This window comes from Tenrec ecaudatus, chromosome X (assembly GCF_050624435.1).
Source record: "Tenrec ecaudatus isolate mTenEca1 chromosome X, mTenEca1.hap1, whole genome shotgun sequence".
NCBI lineage: Eukaryota > Metazoa > Chordata > Mammalia > Afrosoricida > Tenrecidae > Tenrec > Tenrec ecaudatus.
In genome coordinates, this window is record NC_134548.1 from 71,936,592 (window position 1) to 71,960,917 (window position 24,326).

Sequence of the window (24,326 nt, forward strand, 5' to 3'; positions counted from 1 at the left end):
CTTTCTGCACCAATGTACATCTCTGTTCTATCCAGACTTGCAAGGTAGAATTCGGATCATGATAGTGGGGGGAGGGTGGGGGAGGAAGCATTTAGGAACTAGAGGAAAGCTGCGTTCTTCATCAGTGCCCTGACTGACTCATCTCCTCCCCTAGACCCCTCTGCAAGGGGATCTCCAGTGGCCGACAAATAGGCTCTGGGGTGTCTGCACAAAGAAAATTTGTTAATGAAAAATGAAACTCAAAATTGATTGTTCTTAAGATTGAGCGAAAAGTCCATGATGGACTCACACCTGTCATTTCTAGCCTAACCACAAGGCAAAGCTTTCATCAAATGTGGGGGTCATTTTGAGTGAAGATCAAATACCCACTCTACCAGGCTACAAGGTCACTCACTGCATGTTTTCCCTTCACATTAACAACTGCACAAAATTCTCAAAGCAGCTCAAATATTCTATAGTAGCTATATAAGTTAAAACTATTTCAGTTGGATTAATTCATTTAAAAATTACTGAAAAACGTTCTTTAAAGGTGACCACTGCTATTCTAAAAATTTTTCTTTAAAGATAGCCACTGATTTCATTAGTAATGAGACGCCAGTTTCTACTGCACACGTTCACACAACTGCCCCTTGATCCATGTAAAAGTTCTGCTCATTCATTAGATTTTTAGTAACTGACAATGCTGTACCCAGGATTTTCGGTGGCTAATTCCTCTGAAATGGACAGCCCATACCTTCATTGTAGTCTGCTTTCGGCATGGGGGTTTTACTGTAATCTGTTCACTTGAGGTCACCTGCTGGTATTGGAAACACCAGTTACATAGCTTCTAGCATAGCAGCAACACACAACCCACCATAGTGCAACATATTGACAGACAAGTGGTGGCTCTGCAATTAGTTCTCATAGAGGCAGCAATCAAGATATCAATCAGTGTATTGCATTAGGCAAATCTACTGCACAAAACCTCTTTAAATTGTTGAAAAACAAGGATGTTACTTTGAGGATTAAGGTGCACGTGACTCAAGCCATGGTATTTTCAATGGCCTTATGTGCATGTGAAAATTGGACATTAAACAAGGAAGGTGACAGAAGAATCAATGTATTCAAAGTGTGGTGCTGGTGAAGACTTTTTAAAGTAAAATGTATTTCCAAAAGAACAAACAAGTCTGTGTTGGAAGAAATACAACCCTCAAGGAGATAGATGGACACAGTGGCTGCAACAATGGATCCAAGCATAGGAACCATTGTGAGGATGGCCCGGGGCCAGGCAGTATTTTGTTTTGTTGTACATAAGGTTGCTAGGAGTTGGAACTGACTGGACAGCACCTAACAATGGCAATGAAAATGACAACTCCTTACCAAGGAGAAACACTTGTCAACAGGGAAGAACTAGCCAAAGATCTGGGTGAAACCACTCAAAATGCACTGAAAAAAATCCTGGCAACACAAACAAAAAATAGACTATATTAGATTTATTTTAAAAAGGACTAATATCCTGAGCTTGCTTGCATCCTACCAGTCTGAGTCAAGACTTCCAGAACTCTGGAAGGTGACAAGATTCATGAATTACAATGCAGCAAAAAATGGTCACTATTAGAAATTAGCCACTAAATAGATAAAATGTTTCTCTACGTTCTTAATGTGGGAATTTTGTGAGTTTTTAAAATGTATTCTCTGTATATAAGTAACTGTTTTTCTTATTTCACCCAAATTGTCTAACTTCTGGTTTTTAAATATTACGAATTTCACATATAAAGATTTTATTTGACCAAATACAGCAAATTTATGAAAATCATCACTAGAGAAACTAGTGAGATTTCAGCTATAGATTACAACATAGAATAGCAGTAAGATTATATGCTGACTTCCAAAGAGACAGGCTGCGCCTTAATAGATGAATGTTTCAGTATCTATATTCATGACCTTGTTGATATGCAACCTGAGATTTTTACAGAATGTAGCTGCTACTGTTTTTTAGATATAGACAAATACTTCATGGTATATTTTATTGTTCTTAGTCATGTTATTCTTAAACATTTTGCCTAATGTTAATATTTTTCATGTATTTTTGCTGTGAAAATGTACATGCTTATAAAATTTCTAACTCAAGATATAATAAAACATAAAATGAAAATAGTCTAGGATTTCTCTATAACTAGTGCTTATTTCATATATATGATTGAACATTTTATGTATCTTATACATTTATCAATTACTATAAAATACATAATGCATATTATTTTATTATAATATAATACATTTGACCTTGTTTTGTGCCAAAAGCTGATGTTGCCAGCCTTTTCTTCTTTGGAGAAAAGCTAGCAAGTTTCTCTTGAGTGGTTTGCTTCCACAATAGAGAGAGTCACATATACAAGACATCAAGACAAGACTGTATGAGGAAAAAAAAACAACAACAAAAACAAAACAAAAAAGACTGTATGAGGAACAAAAATTTAAGCAAAGTATGCTTCAATCACTAAATAGGTTGCCTCACAATTTGCAGAAGACCCCATCTAGAGATGCAACATGGGATTTTATAGATTTTGGTAGTGGGACCCCACTGGCTGGATTCAGTCCCTAGCTTGCTTTCTCCCATTGGCCCTTATTCTTGCATCCTGTCTGGCCCTTATCCCAGTACAATGATTAGTCTTGCAATTTACAGGTTGTGCATCATGTGTTAGAATGAGTTTTCTTGTCTTCCGGTGGAATGGATTATGTAAGACAGTTTGAAATGGCTCATCCAGTCCTCTAGCTGACCCTAACAATCTGTCATGTCTAAGGAAACATTGGTTATATTTTTTAATGTTGTTTTTTAAATGCATATTTTTTCATCTGTGCTAGAGCTTACATTCTGAGTACTCAGTTTTAGGAAGGCTATGGTTCACACTGGGAACCTTAAATCCATTTTGAGTCTCCCCATAGAGTCAGCCTCAAATGAGTTCTTTCTGATCAAGGACTGGCATTGTTAAAAAGCTTTTCCTTCAGGTGGACCGTGTTTGAAAGAAGATTGTTATGACTCCCTTGGCCAGCCCCCACTGCCATCAAGTCCATTCTGACTCATAGTGACCCTACAGACCAGGGTAGACTTGCCTTGCTGGGTTTCTTTAAGGGAGTAGAAAGCTTCGTCTTTCTCTGACAGGAGTCGATGGTTTGCAACTGCTGACCTTATGATTAGCAGCCCAACACCTAACCCATTAAGAAATCAAGGCTCCTTGAGGCCACCCCAAGGAGGAGCAATCTTGTCCTTCGAAACTTGCCTGGGAGTGCTTTTGATGGTAATTGGAGTTCTAGGCTCCCATGGTTCAGTGAACTCTAAACCTATCTTGTAATATTGTAAATTTTAATTAATCTGCAAAAGTGTAATCATAGTCCCTTTTCTGCCTCTGTAGTTCAGCTTGTAACTGTGATATATTGATCTGCTACCAATCGCGATTTTATGACACATTTCCTTTGTTTTCCATACTTTAAAATTTAGCCATGTGGCTGTGAATCCTTGGACACCATTAGGGCCTCACGTTGATGATCTCTCTCATCTGGAGGATTTGTCTTTGTTCTGCTTAAATGAATCGCTAAAGATATATTTAAATTTGGGGGTCTCTTTTTCTCCTAAAACATATCCTTATCCAATTATTTTCTTAGATGATGCCCCTAGATAAGGCATTCCTAAATGAAGATAAACATATTTGAAATATTGATTGCAGTTTAAAATAACTGAAAAAGATGATAATTCACAGCATGAAAATGCATTTTCTCCCAGTCAATGATAAAGTTTATATTTTTCATCTTTGCCAACATAAACCCAAAATAGAATCTTACTGCTTTAATGTAAATTCCTTTGTCGGTTATTAAGTTTGACCCTAGCCTTCTATGCCTATGGGCCAGGCCAGTGGCACTGCCTTTGTAACCTGCAAGTGCTTGCCCAGTCTTCTCCCCTTTACCCATTGTGTGTGTTGCTCTTTCCCTTTTTGCTTTGTCAGAGTTCTTTATTATTCATTTGTCGTCTTTTGCATCTCATCCGTTACATTCAGGCTTTTCATATTTTCTGTGACTTACTGATTACAAATATATATCGGACAATTGTCTTCCAATTTCACCTCCTCCCTTTCTGCTACTCTGCTCATCCCTCTCTCCTTTCTTCCCCTCTCCGCCCCCTTTCCCTTTCACTGGAGAAGTTCTACATTTTGACCCAGTCAAATCTCTCAATCTAGGCCAGTCGTCCACAGCAGAGGGGGGCGGGGAGGCGGGCACCGGGTGGGGGAGGGGAAGGGGCGGAGAGGTGTGGGCGGAGCGGTTAGCAGGAGTTGCTGGGAGTGCGTGCGGTCCGATCATTAGGCTGCGGCGGCGGTGGCGGCGGCGGCGGCGGCGGCGGCTGCGGCGGCGGCGGCGGCTTAGAGCCCAAGCAAGGGTAACTAGGCCCGGGCCTACGAGGAGCAGCCTTCTCTCCACCAGAGGACAGGGAACCGCAACCTTCATCTCAGAGGTACGGTGCTAAGCGCTCCCCATTCCGCCCAGCCCAGCCTGCTTTGGCGGCGCCTTCCTCCTCCTTCCCTCGCTCTTTTGCTCACCCGCCCGCGCCTTCCCTGCCTGCCTGCGTCACCGCGGCCGCCATGGCTGAGAACGGCGAGAGCAGCGGCCCCCCGCACCCTTCCCGCGGCCCTGCTGCGGCCCAAGGCTCAGCCACTGCCCCGGCGGAACCCAAAATTATTAAAGTCACCGTGAAGACCCCCAAAGAGAAAGAGGAGTTCGCCGTGCCTGAGAATAGCTCGGTCCAACAGTTTAAGGAAGCGATTTCTAAACGCTTCAAATCCCAAACCGACCAGCTAGTGCTGATTTTCGCTGGAAAAATATTAAAAGATCAAGATACCTTGATCCAGCACGGCATCCATGATGGACTTACTGTTCACCTCGTCATCAAAACCCAAAACCGACCTCAGGGCCAGTCCACTCAGCCTAGCAATGCTGCTGGAACCAACGCTACCACGACATCCACTCCCAGGAGTAACTCCACATCAGTTTCCACAAATAGCAACCCATTTGGGTTGGGGAGCCTGGGAAGCCTTGGAAGCCTTAGCAGCCTGGGCTTGAGCTCGACCAACTTCTCTGAGCTCCAGAGCCAGATGCAGCAGCAGCTTATGACCAGCCCTGAGATGATGATCCAAATCATGGAAAATCCCTTTGTTCAGAGCATGCTCTCGAATCCTGATCTGATGAGGCAACTCATTATGGCTAATCCACAGATGCAACAGTTGATTCAGAGAAACCCAGAAATAAGTCACCTGCTTAACAACCCAGATATAATGAGGCAAACCCTTGAAATCGCCAGGAATCCAGCCATGATGCAAGAAATGATGAGAAATCAAGACCTGGCTCTGAGCAACCTCGAAAGCATCCCAGGTGGCTACAATGCTCTCAGACGCATGTACACCGATATTCAAGAGCCTATGCTAAATGCTGCACAAGAGCAGTTTGGGGGCAATCCGTTTGCTTCAATAGGGAGTGGTTCCTCTTCAGGGGAAGGTACACAGCCTTCCCGCACAGAAAATCGAGATCCATTACCCAATCCATGGGCACCTCCACCGGCTACTCAGAGTTCTTCTACCACCAGTACCACCACGAGCAGTGGGAGTGGATCAGGCTCCTGTAATACCACTGGGAACACCATGGCTGCAGCCAATTATGTTGCCAGTGTCTTCAGTACTCCAGGAATGCAGAGTCTGCTGCAACAGATAACTGAAAATCCCCAGCTGATCCAGAATATGTTGTCAGCACCCTACATGAGAAGCATGATGCAATCTCTGAGCCAGAATCCAGATCTGGCCGCACAAATGATGCTGAATAACCCTCTGTTTGCTGCAAATCCTCAGCTTCAGGAGCAGATGCGTCCACAGCTCCCAGCTTTCCTGCAGCAGATGCAGAATCCAGACACTCTATCAGCCATGTCAAACCCAAGAGCAATGCAAGCGTTAATGCAGATCCAACAAGGGCTACAGACATTAGCCACCGAAGCACCTGGTCTCATTCCAAGCTTCACTCCTGGGGTGGGGATGGGGGTGCTGGGAACGGCCATAGGTCCTGTAGGCCCAGTCACTCCCATAGGCCCCATGGGCCCCATAGTCCCATTTACCCCCATAGGTCCCATTGGGCCTGTAGGATCCACTGGCCCTGCTGCCTCTGCCATCTCTGGTGGCCCCCCCGGCCCTGGCGGACCCACTGGGTCTACGGTATCTAGCTCTGCAAACAGTGAAACCACGAGTCCAACATCAGAATCTGGACCCAATCAGCAGTTCATTCAGCAAATGGTGCAGGCTCTGGCTGGAGCAAATCCTCCACAGCTGCCAAATCCAGAAGTCCGATTTCAGCAGCAGCTGGAACAGCTCAATGCAATGGGGTTTTTAAACCGGGAAGCAAACTTGCAGGCCCTGATAGCAACAGGAGGTGACATCAATGCAGCCATTGAGAGGCTGCTGGGCTCTCAGTCATCTTAATTACACTTCTGTACCTTGGAAAAAAATGTATCTTATTTTTGATAATGGCTCTTAAATCTTTAAACACACCCGTGCTTTACTATCATTTTAATTTTTTTATCTGTCAATTTATAAATCTGATGTGATGCATTTTAAGGTGGAGTCAGTCCCTTCTCTCCCTTTCCTTCCCTTCCCCTCCCCTCCCTTTCCTCCCCTTCTCCTCCCCTCCCTTCTCTCCCTTCCCTTTTCTTTTCTTCCCATCCCTTCCCTCCTGACTTGTGTTTTCTTCTCTGTTGTGAATGGTGGAAATCAATGCTGTTTCACTCAAAACTGCTGCATGCAAACATGTCTCTGTTCTGCATTGTGATTTTTGGAAACGGATAGCAGCCTTCACAGTTGGTTGAACAAGTTCTGTCCTACATTAGTCCAGTTTATTTGCATTTTAAACATTAGCCTGTGATAGTAATTTAATGTAGAATGAAGCTAATAGAAGCAAATTATTTTAAACTCTAATTTGTGGTACAATATTGCTTATTGTGAGTTTGGCATGTATTTTTGCTAGCAAATGCTGTAAGATTTATACTACTTGCTGACCTCTTTTGCTATATTTGTACACAGTACAGTAAGCACAATTGGAACTGTGCGTCTTTTAGAAACATTACAATTGATTATCAGAATAAGTGTAACCAAAATAGGAAAGAACACGTATTTCTGAAACTACATATTTCTTCAATTTTGTAGAATCTTACAGCATCGTTGATAACTTTCCCAGTGAAAATGTTGGTTAGGCAAGTTCAGTTAAAATATAGTAGAAATGTTTATCCTGGTTATCTCTCTCTTAAATATATACTTTTAATTGTACAGAACATTTACATTGTAACCTTGTGTCAGCATTCACAGATTGACTGTTTATGATCTTAATCTTAGTGTAACCTGAAGGATCAGTGTAGTAATGCCAGGATAGTGCTTTTACTTAAGGCTTTCTTCTCAGGTTCTCCCATAAAGAGATCCTAATATGCATTTTGATTTGTAATTGGAAATGTAACTTTTGCTGAAAGTGTCATGTGATGTTTGAAGTATTTTAACTGCTATGTATAAAGGAAACTGTATCTTTTGGTTTTATCAGTTAATTTTCTTGTGCAGGTAAAAATGCATTTAAAATGACTTAAAAAAATTAAAAAAAGAAAAAAAATGGATAAATCTTTTCCTTTTTGCTTCCCAGCTTTAGGATCATGTTTTAAAGGGTTGCCCCATTTCAAGATTATGCAAATATTATATTGTTTCTCTAAGTTGAGATTTTATTAGAAACATTTTTCCCCATCTAGTTATTTTGATGTATCAAATCATTGCTGTGGTGTGGATTCCTACTCATAATGACCCTTTAGCCCAGAGTGAAACTGCCATATAGGATTTATAAGGCTGTAAATATTTATGGAAGCAAATTGCCTCATCTTTTTCCCACGGAGTGGCTTGTGGGTTCCAACAGCCAACCTTTAAGTTAGCAGCTGAACACTTAACTGCTGTGCCACCAGGAACCTGATTTAGATATTCTAACTTGTATTTTCCCTAAAAGGTTAGTCAGTTTGCCAACTGTTCATCTCCTTGCATTTGAAATTATTTTTATATATATTAATACACGTCATATTAAGCATGTATATACTTTACTCTGTATCCTAATATCTTTAGTATTGGTTCTTAAGTACATCAATCTGTAGTTAAGTATAACTTGATAACTTAAGACAGCCATTCCTGTTGATCACTTTTTTTCATAATTTTCTGATGATCCTGACATTTTAATCCTGTCCCTACCTCAAATTGAGGCTTTGGTTGAGATTGCCTCAAATTGATAGGATAGTGAAAACTACAGAATTGAATTTCTTTTCAGAAACACAATATCTTGCCTCCTTACAAGCAGTCTTTGAGAAAGTTTTGTGTTAAGTCCGGTGTAATTTGTGTTTTACCTGTGTGGTCATGTTTGGTATATAGGAGAGGTTTTATTTTCATAGGTTAATATAAAATTAGATAATTTATTAAAGTATTAATTTGAAAGTTATTCAGTCGATCCTTTTGGATTTTTAGTAGGCAATCATATCAAGGATAGGTTATAATAATGTATTCTTTGCAAAATGTATAACTTAGATTTTGACTGGGTTAAACACTTCAAGAGCAGTGCTTATTAGGCAGCAGTGGTATCCTTTTGTGTTTCTCATTTTAAGCAGAATATGTTTGGTGCAACAATTCTAAATTGAGTTTTGTGAAGTATACTATAGTCTTTCTTTGAGATTTATTGTGCTATAAGTGTTAACTAGTTTTTTTTAATGAGTAAACTCTTTAGTTTAAAAAAAGAAGAAAGAAACCCTTAACTTTCAACTCAGCATTTTCTACATTTTGCCTATCACTCTTCCTCAGGGAATCAGCTTAGGAAATGGTGGTTTATATTATTTCATTGCTGTATGATGCTGGGTATTTGGCACAAAGACAAAATCGGCTATAACAAATTAAAAATTTTTAATGAAAAGAATGATTTTACAGGAAAATACTGAAATTATTCCGAGGCATAAAGAAGAGTAGTAACTTAGTAAACATAGAAGAAATGAATGTTGTTTGAGGTTGGTCCAAATTCTTAGAAGGCAAATTAATTTCAAATGTTCAAGGAACAGAAATTTTAATTTGTAAAAATTTTTTTAATTTATCTATTTTTGTTTATTACCCCAAAAAACCCAGATCTTAATCTATTAATTCTAATATTTTTCCTGTTTATTAATTTTTATTTGTAAATTTATTCATTTTTATCTATTCTTTATTGCTTTTAACGGTTCTTCTTCCATACTTTGCATAATTGAATTTTCTCCAATTATGTTGCAGGCTTTTTCCAGGCTGCTTCTAGTTTTCCCTTCCTTTTTTTTGGTGGTGGCCTTTATCTATTATTTAGCCATTTCTCATCAAGTCAAAAAAGGGTATGTATGACATGCTACCCATTCCCTCCGAGAGGAGAATGGAAGTGATTCTTATGTCTTCATGGTATACTTGGATGTCACTTCCTCCCGAGGACTGCACGAGGTGATGATGTATAATTATATTACTGTGTTCCTGTGTTCTAACAGGGTGAATTAGTAGAAAGGGAGCTAGGGTCAAGGGCAACCCCAGTAGAAAGACTTCACCCATAAACATTCTACATTTCCTTTTTTGACATTTACTTTATGTACCTGTTAAATGAACTGTCACCACTTGTATATTTGGTTGGTGCATTAGTGTGGATGTGTGTGTGTGTGTGTGTGATAAATAACAATATAACAAGCCCTGCTCCTTCAGTAAAGAGGATTATTACATCAGGTCTAGATGACCATTTCAAATGAGAAATCTCTTCAGGAGACAATTGATGTGGTAACCTTGCCCTCTGAAAGGGGCAGCCGCTTTAAGTGCTGTTGACTTACTCAGTCCAAATGGTAATAGGTGAAGTGATTCCTTTCAGGACCCTAACCCAAGGCTAGGGGTTAGGGTGTCCGGGGAACCATTTGACCTGAGTAGTCACAAAGGGACTCAAATCACACTTTTAACATTATCCCCAAATTTGTTGATAACTCCAGCCACAGAGCCTGACTGATCTGATGGAAAGATGTTCATACAACTTAAATATAGAAATTTAAAATTATATGACAATTTTGATAACCTTAATTTGGTATTTTACTTCAGAAATATACCGGAATAAAATGTAACCTCTTGTAAAAGAGGTTCTATTCTTGTCTTTTCCACTACCTGCCCCCACCCTGGTGCTTTAAATTAAATAGAGTTAGTGGATTCCTGCCAAGATTTTATCCATTTGTCAGGATAATCACAGAGCTATCTCATTGAAGTCAGTTGATGGTGTCCTTCAATTTGACCCCACCAGAACCATGTCTTGCATACATTCTTTGAGTGCAGTGCTGCCCTCCTTGCATATAGAGGTTTCCCCCAAATTTTGTTTTGTTTTGTTATGAGACTCAAGGAAAGGCAGTGTTCTAAAAATAAAAACATGACCTGGCAGATGTCAGATTGAAGCCACTCCAAAGTGCAAGCTTTATACTTGCCTAGATTAGACACTGATGTTAGTTAAAACCCTAAGCCAACACATTTAAAAGTTTAGGTAAGCCACTCTTAGTTTTTTTTTCTCTCTCTTCATTTGATATTTAATTATACCAACTTGATACAGAGGTTGCAGCAGTGGACTCACACCTAGCAATTGTGAAGATAGTGCAAAAATGGTCAGCATTTTATTCTGTTGTGCATTGGACCACTATGAGGCCCTACTGACTTGAGGTACCTAGCAACGATTTTTTGTATTACATATATATGGAGAAAGATAGATGCAGTTGCCCATTTCTGTAAAGGTTTGCATTGTCAGAAATCCTATATAGAGTTGCTATGAGTTGGAATTGATATATACCAGTGGATTTTCTATATCCGTTTTAGCTGTATTGAAGTATTTGAACATAGATCTGGGCTCTCAAAGACAGCACTTCCAAAATCCAATTTTAGAATGTGTTGACTCGTATAGATAAGCAAACCAAGGTAATTTCAGGAAGGATTCTACCTTATGAAAAGAATTACTGATAAACATCTAAGAAAGAAAAAATATATTGACTCAGCCCTAGCATGGATTTCACCAGATTGCCTTATCAGACTAAATAAACATTTCAGTTATACTGGGATAGCAGTAATAGCTAACATATTCATGGCCGTGTTCAGTTTTCATTAACACTGTTCAGTTTTTATAACACTGTGGAGTCAGTTCTGCTTCACAATGACCTTATGTACAGTAGAATGAAATACTGCCCAAGTCAATTCCTTCCTTGCAATTATTGCTATGTTTGAGCCCATTGCTACAGTTACTGTATCAAGCAATTTTTGGGGGGACTTAATTATTTTTGCTGACCCTCTATTAAGCATGATGTCTTCCAAGGATTGGTCCCTCCTGATGACATGTCCATAGTAAGACAAAGTCCTACCATTTTGCTTCTAAGGGACTTTATGGCTGTATTTCTTCCAAGACAGATTTGTTCTTTCTTTTGGCAGTCCATGGTATAGTCAACATTCATCATAAACACTATAATTCATATGCGTTAGTTTTTATCTAGTCTTCCTATTCTTTGTCCAGCGTTCGCATTCACACTTAAAAAACTGCCATTGAGTCAGTTGTTATTTATTGTGACCCTATAGTACAGAGTAGAATGTGTCTTTGAGGCTGTAATTATTTCTAGGAGCAAAAAGTCTCATCTTTCTACCATAGAGTGGTTGTTGGGTTTGAACGTCTGTTTCTTTGCATGCACGTGAGGCATTTAAAAATACTATGGCTTGGGTTAGGTGCACCTTCAAAGTTAACATATTTGCTTTTTAATACTTTAAAGTGGTCTTTGGCAGCACATTTGCCCAACACAATAACTCCTTTTATTTCTTGACTGTTGCTTCCATAGTTGATTATGGATTACTGTATATACTTAAGCTGACCTGAGTATAAGCCGAGGTACCCGATTATTATCTTGGAAACCAGAAAAACTAACTGACTCGAGTATAAGCCTAGAGTGGAAAATTCAGAAGCTATTGGTGAGTTTCAGTAATCAAAACAAATGAAAATAAAATTACTAAAAATTGAGACATCCGTGGGGTAATGTATTTAAATATTTATTTTAAATAAAGAAACAAATAAAAGGACAGCAAGTCATTTAACATTAGTAAACCAGCACAGTAAGTGGAAAATGGGTTCAACAAAAGCAATAAGGTAACAATGATACCTTAAGAGTACTATTCCCTGAGCTCAATCAGCAACCAAGCTAAAATGTAAAGAGTTAAAATCCTTCAAAACTAGATTCCTCATCATCATCCGTATCCCAATGCAGAGCTTCAGCTGGTGTGAGGTCATCATAGATGCTGTCCTCACTGAGATCGCCGTCATCACCATCACTGCTGTCATTTTCATACAAAGCGCAGTCTTCACTGCCATCCATAGCATTACTAATACTACATTTCTGGAAGGCACGTCGCACCATGTCTTCTGGAATGTCTTCCCATGCATCTCGAACCCACTTTGCTATTAACTCTATTTCAGGCTTCATGAGATTTCCTCCTTTTGTTAGTGGGGCTTGACCAGATGACATCCATTCATGCCACATCCTTTGCACACGGTCTTTAAAAGGCTTATTCAAAGATACACGCCATAGGGCGGCTCTGATTGGTTAGATGTGAGTAAACACATTCAAAGCCCTGCAGTGTCAGCGGGGCTTTGAATGAACAGTGGAGAAATGGCAATCACCCGCGAGATAACGGGTGCTTGTACTGTTACCTCGGTGGGGGGGGGGGGGGGACAGCGAGATGTTACACTCGCTGGGGTACCACTGACCCGTGTATAAGCCGAACCCCAGTCACGAGTATATACGGTAATTGTTAGAGCAGATTATACAAAAGTGCAAACTTTAGAAGCAGCTATGCCACAAATGATTAACTGCCATCTGGAGTTTGACTTTTTGGCTAATACTTGAAACTGCCCTTCTGTCCCTCTGTCCACAGTGCCTCTGTCCACAATGGCCTATTACATATTTTTCCATATTAGTAATCACATGGGCCACTTATTTTAGCTGCTCTGGAGATGCTTGCTTTTTTGTTGAGCTGTTTCCAAGACCTCAGAAGATAATTTTCTGAACATCATGAAGGCACTTATCTTTTTTTTTAAAGACTATCCTTGGGAATAAAACTGAGCTTGTTAATCATTGGATTGTAGTAGGTTTGTAATTTGGATCGGCAATTGTTTTATATTGGGTTCTCCAGAGAAGCAAGCCCATTGATGCTTGTATGTGTTTGTATCTAGAAAGATTTAGCTTACACTGTTGTAGAAGTAGGTTAAGTTTAGTACAGTTCAAGTTAGGCCTCTCTTTTTGCATGTAACTATGGAAATGGACAAACAGGAAGCCGGATAAAAAAACAAGGGAGAGTCACAGGTTGGTGGATGCTGAGGTAAATCTTATGTTTTCCGAATGAATCCACCATTGGTAATCCACTGGCGGTGCTTGTAATTGGCAGGCTACACAACAGAAGATCCATGAACCAGACTCAGGATCCAGCTCCAGCAGAAGCTGAAGGGACAAATAAAACTCAGTTTTGCTTAGGATCTCTTATACAAAAGGCCACCCTCTCCCTCAAAGAGGTGTCATCAGCTACAGCCTGATTGATAGGGTGGGCTCCACCCCTACCTTCACCCAATGTCTAGTTGACATAGACTCTAACCAACACACCACTGTTAAACAATGTATCAATGAATGTGGACAGAGGTTTCCAATTCCAGCCCTACACCATTGAATTTCTTTTTCAGTGACTAGCATGAAAACATGAAATAGGAGCCCTGGTAGCATAGTGCTTAAACGTTGGGTTGCTAACTGGAAATTTGAAACCTCTAGCTGCTCAGAGGAAAAAAGAGGAGGCTTTCTACTCCTGCAAAGAGTCTCGGAAACACACAGGGGTAGTTCTACTCTGTCCTAAGGGTAACTATGAGCCAAGACTCAACTCGATGACACGGAGTTTGTCATGAAAACATGAAATATGCTCATACTATTGCAAAGAATATAGGCAGAACAAATGCACTGGATGGCACTAACACAATCCAAAAGAAGCCTTGGTAGCAGGAGGGGAAAAAAAGTCAAATCTAGTGGTAGTATTAAGTCCTTCACTTGTGTAAAATATTAAGTTACGAAAAGGAAGTGATTAACATGAGCTAAACCATGTGAAATTAGAGCATGAGTAATAAAATTTTACACTCTAAGGTTGATTTGGCAACAGAAAGGAAGAAAGAAAGAAAGTAGAAAACAGTTTCAAAGGTTCATGGATCCCTAATTGGGGGCCAGAGAAGTTGCACTGTCCGGGTGAGAGGTTGGGAGTTTTATAGTCCGGGTCTGGGGGTAGGGAGTAGATAGGGAATTTGCCACTGCAACTTTGTGGTCTGCAGATCCGGAGCTAAGCAACCATGTTCAATGTTATCTGCAATGGCCAGCTCCTTGCATCTGGGCTTGAAGGCCAGCAAATGAGAGAGGGGGCTTGACCTCTTGCAGAGTCCTTGAAGTGTTTTCATCAGCTCCAGGTATCTTCTAATCTGCCTGCCCTGCTTAACTCCCTCCCCCACCTGACAGACTCCATGAATATAGGCTTGATATCTATAACAAAGAAGGTCTTTTTTGTTTACATTTTATTAGGGGCTCATACAACTCTTATCATAATCCATACATATACATACATCAATTGTATAAAGCATATCCATACATTCTTTGCCCTAATCATTTTCAAAGCATTTGCTCTCCACTTAAGCCCTTTGCATCAGGTTCTCTCCCCCCCCTCTCTCCCCTGTCCCCCCTCCCTCATGAGCCCTTGATAATTTATAGATTGTTATTTTGTCATATCTCGCCCTATCCGGAGTCTCCCTTCACCCCCTTCTCAGCTGTCCCTCTCCCAGGGAGGAGGTCACACGTGGATCCTTGTAATCAGTTCCCCCTTTCCAACCCACTCACCCTATACTCTCCCAGTATCGCCCCTCACACCCCTGGTCCTGAAAGTATTGTCCACCCTGGATTCCCTGTGCCTCCAGCCCTCATATGTACCAGTGTACAGCCTCTGCCCTATCCAGCCCTGCAAGCAAGAATTAGGATCATGGTAGTCGGGGGGAGGAAGTATCCAAGATCTGGGGGAAAGCTGTGTTCTTCATCGGTAACAAAGAAGGTCTTAATAAAATTTTATTCTCTACTTGTTAATTCCTTCTGGAAGATGTGGGTTATTTCAGAGTGCTGCAATAAATATGGCTATCTATGGCCATCTTTTCTGCAACCTGGAAAATAACCAGGATTGTGACTGATTTGCAAATGGGGTAAAAAAGTATTCTTGAATACAAGAATGCTTATGTCTAAAGATAGGGGGAACAGGGAAGAACCACACCAGCCTGTGTGATCCAAAGATGACAACAAAATCCAAATATGGTGAAGGGAAACATCAGAGTTTAAATTGTGAACAATCAATTTTTAGAAGGAAATGGAGAACAGTGGGAGCCCAAAATCTATCTGCAGAGTACCTAGGCAGTAGCTAGCCACAGGTGAGGCACTTTACTATCAGATTATTGTAAACTATGGTGGATTGAACTATGGTATGATACTTGGTCAAGTGACTGCACTTGACCTGACCTTAATTTGCTCTAGACTCAAATATTTCTCATTTATTCCATGACAAATTTCTTCTCTGGATTTTTAAATACTGTTGGTAGTCTTTCTTACTCTTTATTTTTATCTTTGTATTATTTTCTTTTTTCTGTTTCATTTTGTTTTTCACTATTTCTGTTTCCCAGTTTATGAAACACAGAAGGAGTGGATGCATAGAGATAATAACTCATGCAATGGTTTATCAGGAATAGGGGTGGGGAGGAAGTTAAGGGGAATTGGTGAGAAATCATTGAATGGAGATTGGGGAGGGGGCATTAGAACTGATGGTGATGCAGTATATACAACTCTTTAAAAGCAACTTAACTATGAAATGCTGATATGTGAATATTATATCAAAGCTACTAAAAAAGATGAAAACAAGGTTGACTAATGGTTACTATGGGTGAAGGAGAAAGAGTTGTTGCTTAAGGAACATTGAGTTTATGTTAATGGTGGTGGAATAATTTTGAAAAGGATATTAATAATGGTTGTACAATATGAAGAGTATAATCAAAGGCACTGAATTACACATATAGAAGTTGTTGAATTGGAGAATATTTTGTTGTGTATATTTTTGCCACAATTAAATAATTGCACTAATAATGTGTACAAGGAAGAAGAAAATGTAAAATTGGTTGTGGTAATGATTGTACAATTTTTGATGTGCGTGAACTACTGAAATGAATTATATATGAGTGACACACTAATAAAACATCAAAAAAAAGATTGGGGAAGAGGGGAGGCATTGGTAATTTGGAGAGGCTCCAAAAGCAAATCAAGCCAGATATTATAAAAAGTTAACATTTTGGCTTACTCTCAGGACCATTTTAGCAATTGCAGAATTCCTTCACTGGAGAAGTTTAAAAAGAAGCCCACTTGATAGCAATGTTCCAGAATGGTTTTATGGATTAAGTAGAACTTTTAATTAGAAAACCTCTAAAATTCCCAAATCCCTCTGCGGCACAAGCAGCGTAACTGGTTTCATGTTTGACTACTAGCTGAAATGGCTGTTTGACTTTACCCACAGATACCTTTTAAACCAGACGTGGTGGTCTGCGGCAGAAAAATCAGTCTTGAAAACCATGGAACAGTTCTCTGCACACATGAGGTCGCCTTCAGTCAGAATCAATTCAAAAGTAACTAGCAATAAAAGATTTATTCCAAATTTCCCAATGTACTTTTCAGCTTTTTAGTAAGGTGGCAAGATCTAGGGTCAAAGCTGCTCCAGAATACAATCTTTAAAATTTCTGTCCTGCGTTTCCAATTTGGCAAACATCAACTCAGTAGTAGACTGCAGACTTTATTTGACATATAAGATTTAGGTAAATTCAATATTCATTTAAATTATTGATACTAAATGTGGGCCCAGTACCAGGGAGTGTTTCATTTTATTTTACATAGGGTGGCTATGAGTTGGAACCTGCTCATACCACTTAACAACAGCGTGCAGGGCAAAGACTTAAACTATAAGATCTTAAATAGGCTATTACTAAGTGCTGAGAACTTGGGAGGAGAAAACTGGAGGGGTGCCTGAGGTCGTCAAAAGATTGTTTCAACATGAAGGTTATAAGTGTACTCTTGTCACCTGTTTCTATTGATGATATTCCCTTACCTCTTGTCAATCACAGTTGCTGTTAGGGAAGAAGGGGAAACTAAGGAGAATGTAAGATGTGATGACCACAGGGGTGTTAAATTTTTTTTATATCTAATTCTTCTTTCAGAGTTATTCTTTGGGAGCAAAAACATATTTGAACCTTGTCCTACATGACACCCAAGTGGATGACATCATATAAAGTACCTTAAGTTTCAGAGTTACTATGGTTTATCTTCTTTGTAAATTGTCCTAGGATTCCCAAGGTTCTGAAGAAAAGCTTCCTAGAATCTGTGGTAAGATAAAGATTCATTACTTGAGGAATGTAAATTGAATTTCATATGTTATATGTGTTTGTGTGTAAACTGGATTTGCCAGCTAACTCAAGGTCCTGTGTTATACTGATAACCTACCCTCATCCAGTCATCTCTTCTGTATACAGATATTTTTTTTCTTTATAGGCTTTAAATTTAAATTGGGTTGAGCAGAGGCCACTGGAGAAATAATTTTAGCCTTTTTGCTTCACTAAGGGGCTCTCATTTCTGGATCCATTCCCATGTCAAGATGGTTTCAGTTCCAGTGGCTTTTTTTTTAAATAAACTTAAAATTTTAACCATTTTAGATTTACTGAAAAAAAGTACTCATTTCCCCTATTTTTAATAGTATGGTACACTTTTTACAATTAATATAGCCATACTGATATATTATTATTAACTTAATTCCATACTTAATTTATATTTCCTTAGTACATTTTCTCTTCAAAAATTCTATCTAGGGTATCTCATTACATTTAATCATCATGTCTCCATAGGTTCCTTTTGGCTCTGTCAATTTCTCATACTTTCTTTGATTTTGGTGTCTTGGAGAGTTTTAGGGAGTACTGATGAGGTATTTTGTAGAAGATCCTTCACTAGGACTTAAATGATGTTCTCATGGTTTCACTGGGGTTCCAGATTTTGGGGGAGGATGAACACAAGTAAAGTTCTATTTTTATCACATCCTAAGGAATACCAACATAACTTAACACTGTTGATGCTGACCTTAGTCACCTTGCTTGAGGTAGTGTTTGTCAGGTGTATTCATTGTGAATTTACCCTCATTTATCTCCCTTTCAACACTTTGCTCTTTGGAAGGAATATGTTATGTACACCCCATTTAAAAAACAAATCTCAAAATGCATTGCCTTCGATTCAGTGCTAACTCGGGACCTCCTGTGGATTTCCAAGACTATTAACTGATTATGGGAGTAGAAAGCCCCATTTTCTCTTGGGGAATTGCGGGTAGTTTTGAACTGTGAACCCTGTGGGTCAAAGCCAATGTGACCACTGCACCACCAGGACTCCACTGTGCTCTCACTTGAGGAGTGAGTTAAAGCTCTTATCTCCTTGAAAGGAGAGTGTCTACATAAATTATTTAGAATTATACATAGAAATTTATCTTTTCCCATATTTATTTATTCACATCAGTATAGACTTTGGTTATAATACTAATTTTTGAATATTAATATATAAAATCATGTTTTGGTGAGAGATTACATAGCAAATTAGGTTCGTGTTAAACAGTTTCCATACATATTGTTCAATGACATTGGCTACATTTTTCACATATCAACATAGATTATTTTTTTATGTTTAATTGTTTTATTGGGAGCTCTTACAGATATAACATTTCATAGTTCAATCACATGGAGCAGTACTATACAATTGCTACCACGGTTTCAAAACATTTTTTCTTGACTTCCTTGATATCAGCTCCCCTTTAGCCCCTCCCTTCCCCACCCTCAATTTCTTTTTTTATTTTAAACATTTTATTAGGGGCTCATACAACTCATCACAATCCATACATATACATACATCAATTGTATAAAACACATCTGTACATTCTTTGCCCTAATCATTTTCTTTTTTTTTTACATTTCATTAGGGGCTCATACAACTCTTATCACAATCCATACATATACATACATCAATTGTATAATCAACATTGATTTTTAGTGGTTTTCTTGATATAATATTCATACATTATATACTTCAATGGGCTTTTAAAATGAGTTGTATATACATCATCACAATCAGTTCTAGTGCTCCCTGCCCCCATCTTGGATTTATTGCTTGCTTCCTAAATCCCCTCACCCTCTCTATCTCCCATCTGCCCCGCCCCATCCTCCATAGACCATTACACAGTTATTATCTGTATGTTTCTGTTATGCCTTTGCTTCACAAACTGGGAAACCCAATGGTAACCAAAAAACAACAAAATAAAATGGCGAGAATAAAATAATACTAATTATAAAGATAAAAACACAAAAGTGTAAGAAAGAAAAGATGACCATCAATATTTTAAAAGCCAGGGAACAAATTTTTGTTATTCAACAAGCAAGAAATACTTGAGGCTATATCAAATTCATGTTGAGTCAAGAGAGAGGTAAGCTGACCAAGTGTCAAAGTATATCATGTTTGATCTACCATAATCAAGCTTACAATAATCTTTGTCTGATAGTAAGGCTGTTTGAGTTCCTTGCCTGTGGCTAGAAGGGATCTGTCAAAGCCTTAATCTAACTGATATTCTACAGATGGATTTTTGGCTCCATAGCCTTCTACAAATTGGGTGCTCGCAATTTAAGCTTTGATATTTTTCCCTTCGTCATAGTTGGATTTTGTTATTGTTATCTTTGTGTCACATAGGCTGGTGTGATGCTTCCATGTGGATTTAGTTGACTCCTCATTTATATTGCCGTTTGAATACAAGCCTTTAAGACCTCAGACACTATTCCAAATGATTTGCTTTCTTCCCACTTTGCTTCCCACTCTTATCTTCAGTTATCATTTCATGAAGGTGAGTATTGAGCAGGGTCATGTTATAAGAACCAACTGATCTTGGATTGGGGTTAGAATTAAGTAGGAGCCCAGAATTCATTTGCTTGTCCATGGGTTATACAGGATTCTGGATTACTTTGGCAGTCTAATATGACAAAAACAAAACCCCACCAGACCAACAACAGCAACATATGGCAGAAAAATAAAAATACAAACAAACCATTGTCAATCATCCCCCCTGGGGTATACAGTGATTACATTGATAACACCCAGCAATTTTCCAAGGACAGAACTCCAGACACTATATAAGAAGTCTGTGAGTACAGTTCCACTGCGAGCCATGCCCCATGAGTTGTTGGCCTGCACAGTTCTATCTCCTAATCGACTGAGCTCTGTTTACCCAGAGGATGGGGATTGCTGCCAGGTGAAAACTTACTGTATCAATTCGTTCAAGTGCAAATTTGTGCCCAACAGATCAAAACCTGTCATATCCATGCAAGCAAGGCATCGAGGTACTAAATATATGGTTATTCCGGGTCCCTTTCCATTGAACACCCACCAAGTCAGGGGTTCCACCCACGGCCCATTGACAGCCACTTTCACGTCTTCCCCCATCAAAGTACCTCAGTCCTCAGTCAAAGGGTACACTGCTCAGTTCATTCAGTCAAATCTCTATGTTGATTCCTTCTGGTATAGCCCCTGGGATGCCATGTTGCTTGCAAAGCCAGCATATGAGGTCATCATGGCCCATGGTGTTCCCCGAGGGTTGGGTAGAAATGTTTGTAGTCTAGGAACATAAAACCTGGTCTGTCCCCCTAGATTCCCTACAATCATTGTTTAGCATCCCTTTCCAATGTGAGTTTGCTCCTCCTCATTCACCCACCATACTTACCAAAAGAAATATCCTCGTCTCCTCTAGAATTAGAATACTAGTTTTCGTTGGTGGTTTTTTGCTCAAATTAGTCCAGCTTTACCACTGACTGCTCTTTTTTAAATCTTTTAATTCAGTGAAATTTTAATGCCCCCTTGTATATTGAACCTGTTTGCCTCCCACCCCCACCCTCCCACTGATGGCAATTGGAATGGTGTTGCTGTAGCTATTAGATGCCATCTATTACAAGTCGTAGCAACCTTGCATGGCAGAAGAGAACTGTCCCACAGATTTCCCTAGGCTATAATCTTTTTTTTCTGTTCTCCATCTTTATTTATTTATACTTTTTTTCTTTATTTCTTTAATAGATGGAACTTGAATTTCAATACTATTACCTGATCCTTCTTTTTTTAAAAAAAGTAAATCATTTTATTGGGCCTTATACAACTCTTATCACAATACATACATACATCAATTGAGTAAAGCACCCTTGTACATTTGTTGCCCTCATTATTCTCAAAATTTGCCTTCTACTTGGGTTCCTGGAATCAGTTCATTTTCCTTTTTCCCCTCCCCTTCCCTCCCCGCTCCTCCCTCCCTCACGAACTTTAATAACTTATAAATTATTACTCCATCCTATCTTACACTGCCCGGCATCTCCCCTCACCCACTTTCCTGTTGCCCATCCCCCAGAGAGGAGGTTACATGTAGATCCCCGAGATCGGTTCCCCCTTTCTATACCCCCTTCCCTCCTGGTGTTGCCACTCTCGCCGCTGGTCTTGAGGGGTTCATCTGTCCTAGATTCCCTGTGTTTCCAGATCTCTACTGCACTGCTTTGCATCCTCTGGTCTAACCAGGTCTGCAAGGTAGAATTGGGATCATGATAATTGAGGGGGAGGAAGCGTTTAAGAACTAGAGGAAGGTTTTGAGTTTCATTGTTGCTACACTGAACCCTGAGTGATTCATCTCCTCCCCACTACCCCTCGGCAAAGGATGCCCAGCTGTCTACAGATGGGCATTGGGTCCCCATCACACACTCCCCTCATTCATGATGATATGATTCCTCCCTTCCCCCCGCCTTTGTTGTTTGAAACCTGGTCCCCTCGGCCCTTCATGATCACAAATGTTGGTGTGCTGCTTCCATGACCACTGACTGCTCTTTACAGGCTGACTTTCAAGGCCTTTTGACATACTCCATTTTATATTTTTGACATATTCTTTTGATATTACAAGAAGCTGCAGACTTGTGTATTTCCTAGCCCACATTTCCAAGAAGTTATGTTTTATTGTTGGAGAAAGGCATTAGAAATAAAAAATCTAAGCATGGAGTGTATTCCTTGCTGAGGTTTCATTACTTTTACATCTCTCAGCTGACAGAGTAAGGAAATATATATGTATATGATAACTCATGCATATATTTTATAAATATTTCTAACCACGTGTACTAGGGTAAGTAAAAAAAGGTATTGCTACTAGGGTTTCAGTTCATATATGCATAGCTTTCTTTCAAACAAAATGTATTTCAACATCTCTATGATCAGTGCTGCACACAAGTTCTTTTAATAATGCACTTGTCTTAGTTTCTTTAGGTGGCCTTCAAAAAAAGGTCCAATCAAAACAAGCCTTCCAAGGGGATCTGCTGTTAAATTCAAGGCAGAGGGGCAGCTTTGGTTATGATGACTTTTTTGGAATCCAAAAGAGTGTTCTTGATTTACTCAAAGGGCATAGGATCACAGGAACATATAATGAATAACTTTTAACAAGAATGAAAACTTCATTGGTGAGAAAAAGTCACAGCAAGGAATTTTTCCCAATCACAATAATGAATCTACTCACTCTTCAAGGGCAGTGAGCAAGGGCTGGACTATGATAATTTCTTTGTAAAACCTTAGGCCATTCACCCTACATACCCGATGTTGCCCCTTAAGACTTCTTCTTCTTCTCAAAATTCAAAGCATTTCACAGGAATAAGGATTTGAGCTCCTTGAGGGTGCCAAAACTGCCATTTTGAGATGGTTTGTGTAAACTGAATATCAGAGAATTCTTCAAGGATGGGTTAAAGAAATCAAAACAACATCTTCAGAAGTACATTAATCTAGATGAAAAGATATGTCGAGAAACAACAGGTTCACATTTTTATGTATTTGTGTAATAAAGGTTTCTCTGATTTTGTAGCAATATGTTTTAACTTTACTTCACATGTATATTAAACTAAATATAAGTTCTAATATTGTTATCTAAAATGTGTTACCATATAAAATTTTTATAATCCATATGGATCTTTCTATCCTCTTCCCTTTGCTTTCTTGTAACTGTCTACTTGAATCGTAAAAAAAATCTGGCCCTCGTTATCTGTAATCAATTTTACTTCATTGTTCAATTCCAGGGAATATATGCAAGGTGATATCAGAATTGTTAGCCTGTACCCTCCGTGGGTTTATCTACCTTATCCACAGGAATACATTTCTAGTGCACATCTTTTTTTTGCCTGAATGTCATATGATTGGAATTGTGCAGTATGTAGCCTTTCCAAATTGACTTCTTTCACATAACAATTTTCAAATGCTATTTTATTGTGCTTTTTACAAAGGTTTGCACAGCAATTTAGGTCTCTATCCAACATTTTCTACACAAGCTTTTCCGTAACCTCAGTTACATTCTTCACAATGCATAAACAGTCTTGATATTTCCATTTTGTGTGTTCTGTTTACATTAAGCTTGTTTCCTTGCCTTTTACATCCTCATTTTTATTTTAAAGTAATTGTTGAATATTTGGCCTCATATAGAAGTGTGTTCTTCTTTAAGAAGCATAATATAGGTAATACTCATTATATTTTGAAGCAATTTGTTATTTAGTTATAGGGTTACATGAAGGGTTAGTTTTGTTTCAGAGTTTGAATAGCATCTCAGAGCAGTGGTCTGGAGGAGAGCCAGTCTCAAGCAGTCTGTTCAATATGTCTAGTTCCTCACTCCCTGCCCCCATCAGGGATGTGAGGTTTTTCTTTTCATATTACTTTCTCATTCTACAAGGGACCATCTATTATGGCCCTGATTAGAATGGTCACTAGTGGTAGCTGGACACCATCTAGTTCTGGTTTTGAATCCATAGTTTATATGGACTATTTGTCTCGTAGACTAGTTTCTTTGAGTCTTTGTTCTCCTTCTCCCTTTTTTGCTCTGGGAAAGTAGAGACCAAGAGTTGTATGTTAGATAGCTGCCTGCAAGCCTTTCAGACCTCATAGAGCACTCACTAAAGTAGGATGTAGAAATAACTTATGACTATATGAGTTCATAAATTATTCTATTATGCTAATTGAGCCAGAAGTTCCATGAGACCATGGTATTAACACTTGAAACCAAGGATTTGGGGCTTGGCCTAAG

At 39.2% G+C, this 24,326-nt stretch overlaps 1 protein-coding gene and 1 long non-coding RNA gene across 2 annotated transcripts in view; both read left to right on the plus strand.

Moving 5' to 3' along the window:
• Positions 1 to 4,333: 4,333 nt before the first annotated feature.
• Positions 4,334 to 24,326, plus strand: part of LOC142433976 (uncharacterized) — a 126,097-nt gene continuing 106,104 nt past the window's right edge. Inside the window, exon 1 of the long non-coding RNA XR_012781101.1 lies at positions 4,334 to 4,480. This is a non-coding gene — a long non-coding RNA (uncharacterized LOC142433976). The remainder of the gene's footprint in view (positions 4,481 to 24,326) is intronic.
• Positions 4,476 to 7,562, plus strand: UBQLN2 (ubiquilin 2). Its single transcript, XM_075538621.1, has one exon. It carries the CDS (start codon positions 4,608 to 4,610, stop codon positions 6,483 to 6,485), a length of 1,878 nt encoding a protein of 625 aa, XP_075394736.1. The 5' UTR covers positions 4,476 to 4,607; the 3' UTR covers positions 6,486 to 7,562.